Consider the following 13,795-nt stretch of genomic DNA (forward strand, 5'->3'; position numbering starts at 1 on the left):
TACCTGATGGTATTACAGGTTATGCTCCACACTAGAGCAGGATACTTTCTTCCAACAATCCAGCTTACTTGGCTAGGTCATTTACATTAACCCAACTGGATCCAAAAGGAGCATTAAACAAATGAAGTATTTCATTGATTTCAAAAATTTTAAGAAGTCTCTAAGCAAGTCTTTGGAGGATATTTGAATCATCTTAAAGACCTGTGGATGACTAATTTGAAACCAACTTGAACCCAAAATGGTAGATACACACTCACTATCGGTACCTATTACATTACAGATTTAGTATTGGTGAATATCCTCTCACCAACAGTAAGACAGAACATATTTTGCCCAATGCACATGCGCATAAGGACTTTGTAGTCATGGAGAAAATCTGTCATACACAATTTACTTCTCCGAACAATTACATGTGCAACAAAATTAGGCTAATATGGGATTTATTTTCAGACTGGGATAGATTAATGCCACTTGTAAAATTATTTAATCTTAGCGGAGAGAGCACATACAAACCCAAAGAAAGAAAAAGAGCTTGTGTTCCATTAGAGAATATTTCCAAAATCACAAATGATCCCATGAGATGGCCAAAAATGGTGGATGTGTTTGATTTCCTTGCTTTAAAGTAGATTTTCAACTTGTCTGTATTGCTCAGCCCTCCCCATATTACTGTTTCACCTCTCCTACAAACTTTTTTTTTTTTTTTCTTCAACTACACATAACACAAATACAAGTAGGTCTTTTCAATTCTCCAGTCGGCAGGGATATCCTCAGGTTTGTGACTCTTCATGTGCTTCTGCATGGCAGATAGGCTGGGACAGTATTCGAGGCAGATGGTACATTGATAAGGTGAGGCTCCATTGTGGGTCCGGAGATGTTTTATCATAGCAGAATAATCTCGAGAGCGCTGGTGGCATAACTTGCACTCAAAGGGCTTCTCGCCTGAGAAAAATTAAAATTACAAGATGATCAAAACCATAATTTTCTGCGGTAAAATTCTGTACGTTTTTGAACCCATTCAGTCTAATATCAGTCATTTGCAGCCTAGTCATGCAGAGAGAGCTAGAGTTTGGGAATGTCTAAACATTTTCAACAAGTAAATTATTATACCAGATTATTCATTCATAAGCAGTTTTTAACCAAGACCAGCAGTTAGTTGTGATTTTTGTAGGGTTCAAGAGCAAGACCTATTGCAAATAAAGAAGATAATATATATTATCAGGTAAGTGATCCCTGTTTATTTTAACTGAGGCAGCAGCTGCAATATTTTTTTTTTTTTTTAAATACAAAAAAAAATAGATATTACATATGGCTCTGTACCATCTCATATTCTTATTAAAGGGTCATTCCAAAGAATACCTCCTACATAGGACTAGAGCTCTCAAATTCTCCAGAACTATTCATCATACAGATAATACTGGTTCTCTTCCCTGGGGATTGGGACTGTTTTTTTTCAGACTTTATTTATAAGAATGATTTTTCATTTTGCACATCCCCAAAAAACAAAAAGATAACAAAACCACCAGCCTTACAGGGCCGAACAAATATTCCAACACCACATCAAAAAATGTAAATGGAAAGTAAAATCAATCAACAAATAATCCCCATCAAAGATTAGGATACCTACACAATATCCACTTGGACCACATTGCTTCAAACTTCCATGTGGAGTTCATAAGATAGTAAGTATGCTTTCCAAGGACAATCTATTAAGTTCTGTTATTTAATCAGAAAGAGAAAGCAGCCAAGGAGAAGTCCACTTGAGTACACTTAATCTAAGACACTGAGCCGTAGGCTCTGATTGGTTAAAGATAGATCGTAGGCTCTGATTGGTTAAAGATTGATCAACATGATCATGTAAACAAGAGGGTCAATCAGCAACTTAACCCATAAAGCCCATTAAGAGCCCCTACCACCTCAGCCCAGAGTTCTATAAATGAAAAAATATCTGCACAAGTCTACGAGAGGGACTTCTCTTACTACACTGGGATCCATGACACAAGTAGGGTGCCTGAGACATACAGCACTCGCTGAATGAGTGAATCTGCAGCTACCCAACTGGTTTTGGAGTGGGCTGATCCTTTACGCGGTACAGATAAACTAAATTAAAGAGATGAAGATATTTAAATTAAATACTTGAAAGAGCAGGGCCCTCGAACCCCTTGTGTAGTGTATTGTTACTGTCTTGTCTCATGTCATATCCCCCTTGCTACTGTACAGCGCTGAGCATACCCTTTGGCGCTATATAAATACTGTATAATAATAATAAATACAGCAGTGGCAATTTCAGGACCAGGTTTTCCTCCCTTCAACAATCAACCTCATATTTCCTATCAAAGGAAACCAGATTGTCCTTACAAAAGAAGAGAACAATAATAAAATGTACCTGTATGAACTCTGTAATGTGTTTCCAGTTGGTGCTTGAGACTGAACTTTTTCCCGCAGCCATTACACTCATAGGGTTTCTCTCCTGTATGGATACGCTTATGGCCCTTCAGCGTACTTTCATCCCGGAAACAGCTACCACAGAACTCGCACTCATATGGATGGTCACCTGAAAATACAAAGCCCATTTGTTACATTTCTGTGGTTCTAGAGTCAAACTTCAGCTTGCTAGTCTTAAAATGCATTGTGTGAATTAGATTCATTTTTATGCCCCCCCATTATTTTCATTGGTTGATTCTGTAACAACTTTGTCCAACTTATTTTAACATTTTTTTCATGCTTTTCCTCCTATTTTCACTTGGTAATCCAATAACAAAAAATTCTTGTTTCTGTATGGCTTTGTTTACTCCTCCACTGTATCTATGTAAGGAACCATGATTGTCACACTAAGCTTGACATGTCTGCCTTTGCCCGCTTCTATTACATAGAAGATGATGGAATTAGCAGTTTAGAGAAGGAATACAGATTGTTCCCTTTTTCCAGTTCATTTAAGGTGAACTGGCAGGACACATCATTTTTTGCTGAAAATGCTCTTAGTCTGAAACATGAAAACTAAAATTCATCTAAACCGAAGACCTAAATAATAATTTCAGTGACATCTACATTAATCATCAGCTATAGACAAGGCTGTGGATAAGGGGGCACCACCAGTCCTCTTGTACAGGGCTCAGGCCATTAGGGGGGCCCGGACAGCTGGGTGAATAAGATGTGGGAAGGGTGGGTGATCGGCACGGTGGGGCAATCACTGGAACCGATCCCCTGCAAGGCCCTCTCTGCAGCAACTGTAAACCGGCTACTTCTCTTCTCCCTCCCACTTTTAGCTGCTGCAGAGAGAGTCATACAGGGTATCAATTCCAGTTATTGACCTCCCCATCACCCTCCCTATGCACCATATGCCCCCCCCCACCCAGACCCCCATATGTGCCCCCACCCCTACAGTGCTGTCAGGTTTCATCCTCTCCTTCCCACTGTCAGCTGCAAGCACACAATAGGATCCTTCAGGATGGAGAGTGGTGGAAGGGTACAATAAATGTTACCAGTCACTTCCTTTCCTGAATGAACACAATAAGTGAGCAGTACTGATCGCTCACTTTGTTCAGTCATAACTGAAAAAAAGTAAACAGTTTTTTTGTTGTAGCGGGCCCTGTCAGGATGGCTGTATGGGGCCCCGTGGTTTCTAACAGCAGCCCTGGCTATAGATACATATTCTATAGTGTATTCTACATTTCAGCTTTATATATTATGCATGTATTTACACATAGAAGGAGCTTAAAATGGTTCTAAAGGCTCAAGTTTTTTTTTTTTATCTTCATGCACTCCCAGCCCCCCCCCCCACACTTCTAAATACTTACCTCAGCCGGATCTCAATCCAGCACTGTTTCCAACAGTAGGGGCTCTCCCTCACAGGACAGAGGCAGCAGTGAGAACCATTGGTTCCTTCTGCTGTCAAACAAATCCTGTGATGGGGCAGGCCCAAGCTGTACTGCCCGTGTCTATAGACACAGACAGCAAGGGTAGGGATCGAACCCGCGTGAGTGTCCCATAGGAAGTGGCTCACAGTGGGGGCATTTGCTGAAGAGGAGAGGCCAGGAGTGCCAGCGGGAGACCCTAGCAGAGGTGGTATTGGACTGCTCTGTGTAAAACCATTGTACACAGGAGAGAAGTTTGGCATTTTTATTATTTAGAGAAAAAAAAAGCAAGGTTTAGAATCACTTCAAGTTAGATTCATGCAAAGTAGGTTACAAGTGAAAGAACCCCTTACAGACCAACCTAGATGTTTAGAGAACATAAAGCTGATCACACATTTATTAATATCAGTCTATATGTAGTTGTAGTATGCATTACACAAACACACACAGAACGTAAGTGGCACACATCCTTTCCAGCAGTCAGCCAAGTCTGGTGACAGAAAATATAATAAAGAGGGTGACAGGCCCGTGGCTCCTTATTTATGTCAGAAGGCAGAGCAAGGACAATAAAACCAGATTGATCACCGCAGCCCCAGCTCATGAATATTTAAAATATTACTGATTCCACTTGTCACTGTAATTGCAATTTTCTGCGGGCTGCGGATCGGAGGCCCTTGCGTTTACGGCGGGGGAACAGGGGCGCCTGTATTTTTTCCTCGGCCAGCCTGCCAAGCGTGTAATGTTCTCGTTGCTTCATACATTTTCTCCGACTCCCAGAGACTTTAAGTCATCCACAATGACCTACGTTTTTTCATTATCCTGGTGTCAGGCCGCGGCTGTGCCTCTGCATAAATTGTCCTCCTGGTTACATGTGCTCTATCTACTTGTATTCTTTTATTACACTCCTTATTTCCAACTGCAAAACTATAAACACTTGATTAAAAAAAAAAAAAAAAAAAAGAACAAAAAAAAGAAAAAAGAAGGGAAAAGACCTTGCCAGCCATGAATATGCCAGAAAGGGTTACGCACTGCTGCAAAATATTAAATTGAGCTCCTTATCTATTTAATAAGTTTAATTCTTAATAGACTCCCAATACATAATTGAGCGTAAGCAATGCATAATCGGCCTCTTGTGAGGAAGCAAGAGTTAGACACGTGTTTAGTCTGTGTACGAGCTGCAGAAAGCAGACAGAGGGAAGCAGCAATGGATGGATTCAAGATACATAACCAAACAGCCATACTGATACAGTTAATGTGGTATTTTAGAACATTAGGAGTTTTATGACAAAAGAAAGAATAAAAGCTGGCACTAATGTACATACAGAGAAAAAAAATTGGAATTAAATATACAAATAACTGCGAGTCACAGCTGTGTTCATGCCACGTAGAGTGAATGTGATTGTGGAGGTACATTCAATTTCCATCACACATGGAAGCATAGTAGTAGAATGTGTTAGTAAGAGGCCAACTAACAAATCGGAGTGCTTGTAAAAAAGGTAGAAAAAAATGTTTCTACCATAATGCTTTATCTGGGTATTACTAACCTGGGTCTGATCTTGATCTAGCCCTGTGCCCCATCTGCAGAAGAGCAGATATTCGCTCTCCTCTTTCACAGGAGACTCGGTGGCAGTGGGAGCCGTTGGCTCCTGGTGTTTTCAATCAAACTTGTTGAGGGAGCGGGGAGTTGGGATGGACCACACTGTGTGTGTCAACAGACACATTAAGAGGAGAGTGAGGGCACTAGGAGAAGGGGAGCAAAGACTGCCAGCGGGGGACCCTCCCCCCCCCAAAAAAAAAGATGAAACATGGAATAAAGCTAACCAAACTTTCAAAACTTATTAGATCTGAATATAATTTTAAAACAAGGATTGTCAAGTAGGTAGTGATATTTTTCAACACAAAGGACTTGCTGTCCCAAGAAGTTTTAAAATCGACATCTTCCACTGTTAGACCTCGTTCACACCATACATGCATAAAAACTGATGGAAATGGCCGCATAGATTTCACTTGTAGAGTCATCAGTTTACATGTATGCTCCAATGAGTTTTATACCTAGCAGATTCCTGCGCAGAAAAAAATCTGCCCATGATACTAGTTTAGTGGTGTGAACAGGGCTCATAGAGAACAATTGATTCCCTTGCAGAGCGCATGCAGAAAAACTGACATCTCTGCACTATGGTGTAAACGAGCCGTTAAAGTCAAACTAAACCCATCGATATAATGGTTTTTATAACCAGATTACATTCATGTGATGCCATGAATAACTGTCACATTTTCTTATGCTCCCAAATGAACTGTCCATTCATCAAATGGCTGGTGTCATAACTGATCACATGTTCAGCACCATGGCAACTGCAGATCAAACAGAGGCTAAAGTGGTAGCTTACATGGCTGTAAGAGATAGGAGGGTTCTGTTCTGTAAAGCTCCCTAACCACTGAAAAAAATCTAAAGGACTTTATAAAAAGGTACCAAGTCAAACTAGTTCTATAACAAAAAAACAAACAATTTTTATTCTTCTATTTAAAAATCCAAGATAAAATGTACATTATGTGCTGTTCATTATACACACATATTCAAAATACAATATTTCACCCCATATCCAAGTACATAAAGTGTAAATGTACAAGATATTTCTTAATCCATATTTCCATGATAGAAGCAGATATGGATATTACCAATTTCAATGCATTTCTCATGTCAACGCCTGCCTCTTCAGGAAAAGATAGGGGAATAAGTGTCTCCTGAACAGCAAAAACTCAAACACAATTGTACAATATTCAAAGAACAGGGCGGTGTTCAGAGTGGTAGCCGCATCCAATCCCCTCTTCCATCCCTGTCTTTGATAACTTCTGCTGGGCTCCCAAGTCATTTCTCCACTCTCACGCAGAAGGCCCCGACTAATTTTTGCTTGTGGATTGTTGGTCATTTTAGTACAGATTCTAGTTTTGCAGCTTATTGCAGCACAACGAATGGGCAATGCCTTCAGTTCATTTTCAAAACCTCATTAACAAAAATGTTACCAAAAAATAACCCCAGAGATAAACAACAAACCAACTGGGTTTGTTGCAGTGGCTCTAAAACTGTAGGCACTTTAGAGTGCCATGATATCTCACTATACAAGTGCTTGTTGCTATATATACACTTGTGGAAATCCTATAAATGGGACCAGTGCAATCTCCAGGACGGTCATCCTGATCCTGGCATCATTTATGGTTAATGACCCAGAACGAATGTATCAACCAATAAACTGTCTAGTTTATAAGTTCTAGTTTTGAGGGTCAATAACTTACTAAGTAGTGAAGGATATAAATGACCGCTCCAAAGCTTTCTATCCAGACAATTGAGAAAAAGAGCAATTATTTACATTTTTTTTTTGGCCCTTCACCAAGTTTAAGGAACATCCAACAGTTTTAACTCAACGTAATTAAACATACTGGCATTACTTTACTCTTTAGCAGATCAACATAGTTAGGGTCAATCTGGTTTGTTTGTGGGCTAGTTGGTAAGTGTGATGGGAATTTTGTGTTTGTGATTTTTGTTGCCCTTACTGGTGCACCTTACTATAATAGTTATAATTTGGGGTGCCTGCCATATTTTGTATAGTTTGTTCACCGATTTGGTATGAGGAAACATTTAAGGTCTTCAGCTGCCATTGTGTTCTGGCTGGGTGTCCATTTTGTCCTTGTGTCCTCTAGGCAAACCTGTCCTTGATTTATCAATTGCCATATGTGCTCCAGCTTGGGAGATTCTGAAAATTATCGAGTTAGGACCGCAGTATACAGAGGAGCTTTGACATGGGCATATATTTTCAAATGTGTGCAACAAAACCCACTGTTTTAACTTAAATTGTTAAGATCATTTTGGTTTGTTTGCAGGCTAGCTGGTCAGAGTACTGGGAAAATGTTTTGTTTGTTTGCGGTCAACTTACCGTATATACTCGAGTATAAGCCGAGTTTTTCAGCGCATTTTTTGTGCTGAAAAACGGCCCCCTCGGCTTATACTCGCGTCAACGTCTGCAGATGTCTAGCAGGGAGGCTCCGTCAAGGGGGGCGCGTACAGGGGTGGGCAGAGGGCTGCTGTCTCTTACCTGGCTCCCACGATGATTCATCCAGGAAGCGCTGCTCCTTTCTTCACTCCGGCCACTCCCTCACTCCTGCCGCTCGGCTCCGCCTCCTTACCGGTGATTGGCCGCCAGAACTGTAGCTCAGGAAAGGTACACAGGCGGCCAATCACGGGCGAGGAGGCGGAGCCGAGCGGACCCACGAAAATCGAGTGAGGGAAAAGCCGGTAAGTGTGCAGTGCAGAGGTGCTGCTGCAACCACATATGCTGGCTGCAGCAGCACCATACTGCAACAGGGGTCAGCAAGTGTCATTGGTGTCAGTGGGAGGAATAGTGCCGCATCATTGGTGTCACTGATACTTATGATGGGGCATTATTCCTCCCACTGACACCAACGATGGGGCACTATTCCTCCCAGTGATGGGGCACTATTCCTCCAACTGACACCAATGATGGGGCACTATTCCTCCCACTGATACCAATGATGGGGCACTATTCCTCCCACTGACACCAATGATGGGGCACTATTCCTCCCACTGATACCAATGATGGGGCACTATTCCTCCCACTGATACCAATGATGGGGCACTATTCCTCCCACTGATACCAATGATGGGGCTTATACTCGAGTCAATAGTTTTTCCCAGTTTTTTGTGGTTGTACCTCGGCTTATATTCGGGTCGGCTTATACTCGCGTATATACGGTAATTAGATACCTGTACAGAGAGAAAATGTGGATTGGTCATTACAGACCTTTTAAAATTGAGAGTTGCCTGGCTGCCTCTTGACATGGAACAAGCGTGCAGATCATGAGATCAGAGTTGTGAGTGATATCAAAATTCCTGATCTGTACTTGTTGGGTCTTAGTTGTCAAATTGATCCAGTGGCTTCAGTACTCCTAAGGAACTATTGTTGGCAGGTCAGCAACATGTTTTTCCCTTCTCATTCTATTTTTTGTTTTTTTTTTAACACAAAATTTTCTTTGGCAGAAAAGGACCTGTGATCCTATCATCCTTTTTTGCACAGTTAATATGATAGTACATGAAGAGTTCCACTAAATCAATGCCAGGAGGCTGACAGTGGCTTTGCTATCAAACACAGCTGCTGATGTTAAGCACACAGACTGGGCACGCATGCTGAAGACACCTCCTGCATTATTAATGAAAGCACGCGCCGCTCTGCAGCACAAGACTAAGAGGGGGGGGGGGGGGGGGGGATCAATCGTCTACCTATTACACCTTCCACCCTCCTTATCAGAGAAACAGGTCAGGCTCTGGCCAATGGCGACTTATGCAAAAGTTCCTTAAGTGGTCTCACAATCCTTTTTCTGTCACTTACATACCTAGTTACATATACCCTCACTTGTTCTGACAGGGGTTGCTGTTTCATTTGCTGTTAGCATGACATGGCTATGCGGAAAGTAATACCTTGTAATCATTAGAGCGGCAATCATGCATACGTAGACAAGACTACTAAATAGATTGTTTCCATAGAGTTAGTAATAGAATCTCTGTTGGGTTCTTTGCTGTGTCCTAATTGGGGAAATTTCCCTCACTTAGCGGGAAATTTACTAAAACTAGCGCACTCAGAATCTGGTGCACTTGTGCATGGTAGCCAATCAGCTTCTAACTTCAGCTTGTTCAATTAAGCTTTGACAATAAAACCTGGAAGCTGATTGGTTTCTATGCAGAACTGCATAGAAACCGGGGCAGCACAGTGGCTAAATGGTTAGCACTTCCGCCTGGCAGTACTAGGGTCGTTGGTTTGAATCCCAGCCACGGCACCACCTGCCTGGAGTTTGCATGTTCTCCCTGTGTCTGCGTGGGTTTCCTCCGGGTACTCCGGTTTCCTTCTACACTAGGTTAATTGGATCCTCTCTAAATTGGCCCTAGTATGTGTATGTATGAATGTAAGTTAGGGACCTTAGATTGTACACCCCTTGAGGGTTAGGGACTGATGTGAATGTATAATATATATATATGTAAAGCGCTGCGTAAATTGACAGCACTATATAAGTACCTGAAATAAATAAACTGCACCAGATTTTGCACTCTCCAGTTTTAATAAATAAACCCTCTAGGTCCTGACACTTTAGAAATGGTGGCCATAAAGATACAGAGCAATAAAAACAAGACACATGTTCTACCTCACCACACTACTAAAACAATTTTGTTGCAGTCTCTGTACCCATCACGGATATATCTCATCATTTCTAGCCCTTAGTTTACCCAGTAATCAGGAGAGGGAGTGAGGATACGTCTTCCCAATAGGAATAGGATACACATGACATTAAAAAAAAATCTGAGAGGAACACTAACCCTTCTCTGCCCTATTGAAAACAAAATCAAATATTCTGGCTGGAGTTCGACTTTAAGTGGCCGTATTAAAGGAAATGGAATGTGTAGGCTGCTATTTGCTGACCTGACATGCTAGTTGTTTGGCTTGCTTGCTGAACCAATACCTTCCATACTTTTTATGTCACTGACCCAAAAGAAGTATGCAAATGAGCAGCTATGACTTCTCAGACTTCATATGCTGCATGCTTGTCAGGGACTCAAAGCATTGAAGACAAGCACAGCAAGTATACCAGCAAATTCAGACTTGGGTCTGCAACAGCAGTCTACATCTACTGGCCACTTTATTAGGTACACCTGTTCAATTGCTTGGTAACACCAATTGCTAATCAGCCAATCACATGGCAGCAACTCAATGCATTTAGGCATCTAGATGTGGTAAATATGACTTGCTCTAGTTCAAACTGAGCATCAGAATGGGGAAGAAAGGGGGTTTAAGTGACTTTGAACGTGGCATGCTTGTTGGTCCCAGATGGGATGGTCTTTCAAAAACTGGTATTCCAAAAACTGCTGATCTACAGGGATTTTCACGCACAACCATATCTAGGGTTTAGAGAGAATGGTCCGCAAAAAAGAGAAAATATCTAGTGAGCGGCAGTTGTGTTCATGTATTTTCTCTCACTTCCTGCTGCATCTCCTGGACAGGAAGTAAAGGGATATTGCCTCAATATAAAGGCAAAACCTCATTTTATTATGTTGAATAATTTTAAAAAAAGTGTTTAAATAAAAACTAAACACTGCAGCCTAGCACCTAAATTAAATTCAAAGTGCAGCACCCTCTTAGGTTGCTGAGAAATCGAAAATGTAGTTTTTGGCTGGGTGGTAGTCAACCCAGGTTTATTTGTATAGGTTGGTTAGTTTCTCCCTAAGCTCAGGAGATTGGTGGTCTCTCACTGTTACCAGTAAGGGTCCTTACACCACTGACCATAGTATAAGGGTTCCTGATTTGCTGAGTTACGAATATTCATCTTTCTTTTCTAGCCATCCCAGTAGATGGTCCCTGCCACTGGGGCATGAGGGAGAGTATAAATATTTGGGAAAGCCATGTGCTTGCCATCTTGCATCAGGGCTGAAAAATATGGCTGGACTGTTCTTGCTGTTGGATCCTGATTGGGCCCTAGCATGCATTTGAAGCAAACTCTATACACCTGGCCTTGGAAGTTCACCATCTGGGAAAGTTGCCATCTCTGAAGGCCTTGCTGCTGGTTTGTTTTTTTGTCCATCAGGGCTCTGGCTGTGACAGAGCCTGGGAAGCCCATACCTGCAACAACAGAAACACCTGAGACTTCACCCTTGAGGATTCAGTCTGTTACCACTAGAAAGCAACAGAAGCAAAGTTTGGGCAGTTATCCCTTGGCCTAAGTAAAAAAATGGTTTCCTGATCTGGGTGATGCTTGGTGCTGCAACGATATAAGAGCCAATATAGCTTTTTTTTTTTTTTTCCATAAAGTTTATTAGGAAAAGTACAAAACATAGCATACAGTTAGTACAAAAGGGTAGAAGGGGAATGTAGGGTATGCATAAAAGGCAATTAACAAGCTTTATGTGTTATAAATTGCACAATGATCCCTTACCTGGCATTTCCCTTCCAGTCTCAGTGGTAAAGGAGTATCCCATGCCCTACCAAGGTATCCCATGCCCTACCACCCTTTTCGGTTATAAGTTTATTCAGCATTGAACCTTAGCTCTTTTGACTGTACAAGGAAGTATCTTGTGTTAATCACAAGAGTGCAGTTCGTTCTGCACTCCTGTGACCTGTTTTCAGCTGACAGCGGGCTGAAGTCACTCAGCCGCTCCAGGCTGGGGAAAGATCCCGACTTTAAAGTTAGGATCCACCCCAGAGTCTGGAGCGGCACCTGGCTCAGCCTCCCAGTGAGCCACCCACTCCCTTCCCCTCCACTCTAGTAAGTGTGGGGAGGGAGGGCAGAGCAGACAGTGGTGACTGACAGAGCAGCTGTGAGAACTCAACCATCAGCGGTCATATGACCTCTGAGTTCTCACCCTTAGAGCCGGTGGGGGACGAATGCTGCATCCATCTAGGCAAGTATGATTTTGGGAAAAAAACAAAAACAAAAAGCCATACTTCTCTTTTAAAAAGACATCCCCTAAATTCAAAATACTAACCACAGCTTACAAAGCCATCAACAACACTGCCCCTAGCTACATCACCAACCTCATCCACAGATACCGCTCAAATCGTCCACTCCGCTCTTCCCATGATATCCTCCTCTCTAGCTCCCTCATCACCTCCTCCCACGCTCGCCTCCAGGACTTCTCCAGAGCCTCTCCCATCCTCTGGAACTCCCTACCACAGCATGTCCGGTCAGCCCCCACCCTGTCTGCCTTTAGGCGATCTTTGAAAACTCACTTCTTCAGGGAAGCCTACCCCACCTCCACCTAAGAACTGTACTTGAATCACCTCCGCCAGATCATCCCCCGCAGCTATCACCTTTTGTATCACCTCCCCCTTCCTTTAGATTGTAAGCTCCACTAGCAGGGCCCTCACATTCCTTCTGTAGTGAAATGTATTGTAATTGTAATGTCTCCCTCCATAATGTAAAGCGCTGCGCAAACTGTTGGCGCTATATAAATCCTGTATAATAATAGACTGGTTACTGGGTCAGTGTGCATGGCATCACTAATGTGTGCTGGCAGCCCATGGAGAAGAACCCAGATCATCAACATCAACTGTGTGACTGTACTGCACATTTTATCATCATGTAGAGGCACTCTTGGGGGTCCAACTACAAAATAAACTGACTGGCCTCACAGAATATGCATGATAAATGCATGTATGCTAAAGTGTCAACACTTGCATGTATTTATGACCTCTCAAATTATAGTACTCCCTGCGAAAATGCCTTCCTATGAAAGACCGCACCATCTTTGCTCAGGCATCAAAAGGTCAGCATCTAGTTCTTGGACTGGTGGCACAACCCTGGAAATCCTGGTGCCTGTGCAGTTCTTGGCTGTGATGCTGCAAATGTTACGAAACCAAGAGCAGCTGAAACTCATAGCAGCTGATCAGGCGAGTATGTTAATGTACTAATCTCAATCTGAAAAGTTATGATTCTCGCTCTGTTCTCCTCTACATTTTAGGCAATTCAACTCTATCCATCTTCTGGCTCCCCGCTGAAGGATATGACCTTTGTAATCCGATCAGCCGCTGCGGACAACACACACTCCACCAGTTTTTAAGCCTGCTCTGTCCAAAAAGGCGACTGTAGCATTCATTTTAAAATGATCACTATTGACAAGAATACTTGTTTTTATCCACTGTCCACATGTCCTACTTCACCTTCACAAAGTGCCGCTATTCTTTGCTGTCACCTAAAGATTTTGTTAAAAAGAAATCTGAAGACCCTGAGGATTTTGGATGGAATTGTAAATCCTGGAAACCTGGAATACAAGTTGATCCAACGCTAATAGGAATTTTACAACCATCTCTAAGTCTATATCCATCACCACCATACTTTGACAATGCTTGACATATCTGACAGGTATTTGTTACAGAGCTGACTCAAGGTAT

At 42.2% G+C, this 13,795-nt stretch overlaps 1 protein-coding gene across 2 annotated transcripts in view; it reads right to left on the reverse strand.

The window, feature by feature from the left end:
- Window positions 1-391: 391 nt before the first annotated feature.
- The window catches only part of ZBTB16 (zinc finger and BTB domain containing 16), a 198,554-nt gene continuing 185,150 nt past the window's right edge, over window positions 392-13,795 (reverse strand). For both annotated transcript variants that reach the window (XM_089673086.1, XM_089673087.1), the window contains exons 6-7: window positions 2,384-2,551; window positions 392-939 (exon numbers count right to left, since the gene is read on the reverse strand). In XM_089673086.1, coding sequence (XP_089529212.1) covers window positions 710-939; window positions 2,384-2,551 — 398 coding nt within the window. In that variant the 3' untranslated portion in view covers window positions 392-709. The remainder of the gene's footprint in view (window positions 940-2,383; window positions 2,552-13,795) is intronic.

Source organism: Staurois parvus, unplaced genomic scaffold (genome assembly GCF_062004578.1).
Source record: "Staurois parvus isolate SC_StPar_1 unplaced genomic scaffold, SC_StPar_1.0 ptg000135l, whole genome shotgun sequence".
NCBI lineage: Eukaryota > Metazoa > Chordata > Amphibia > Anura > Ranidae > Staurois > Staurois parvus.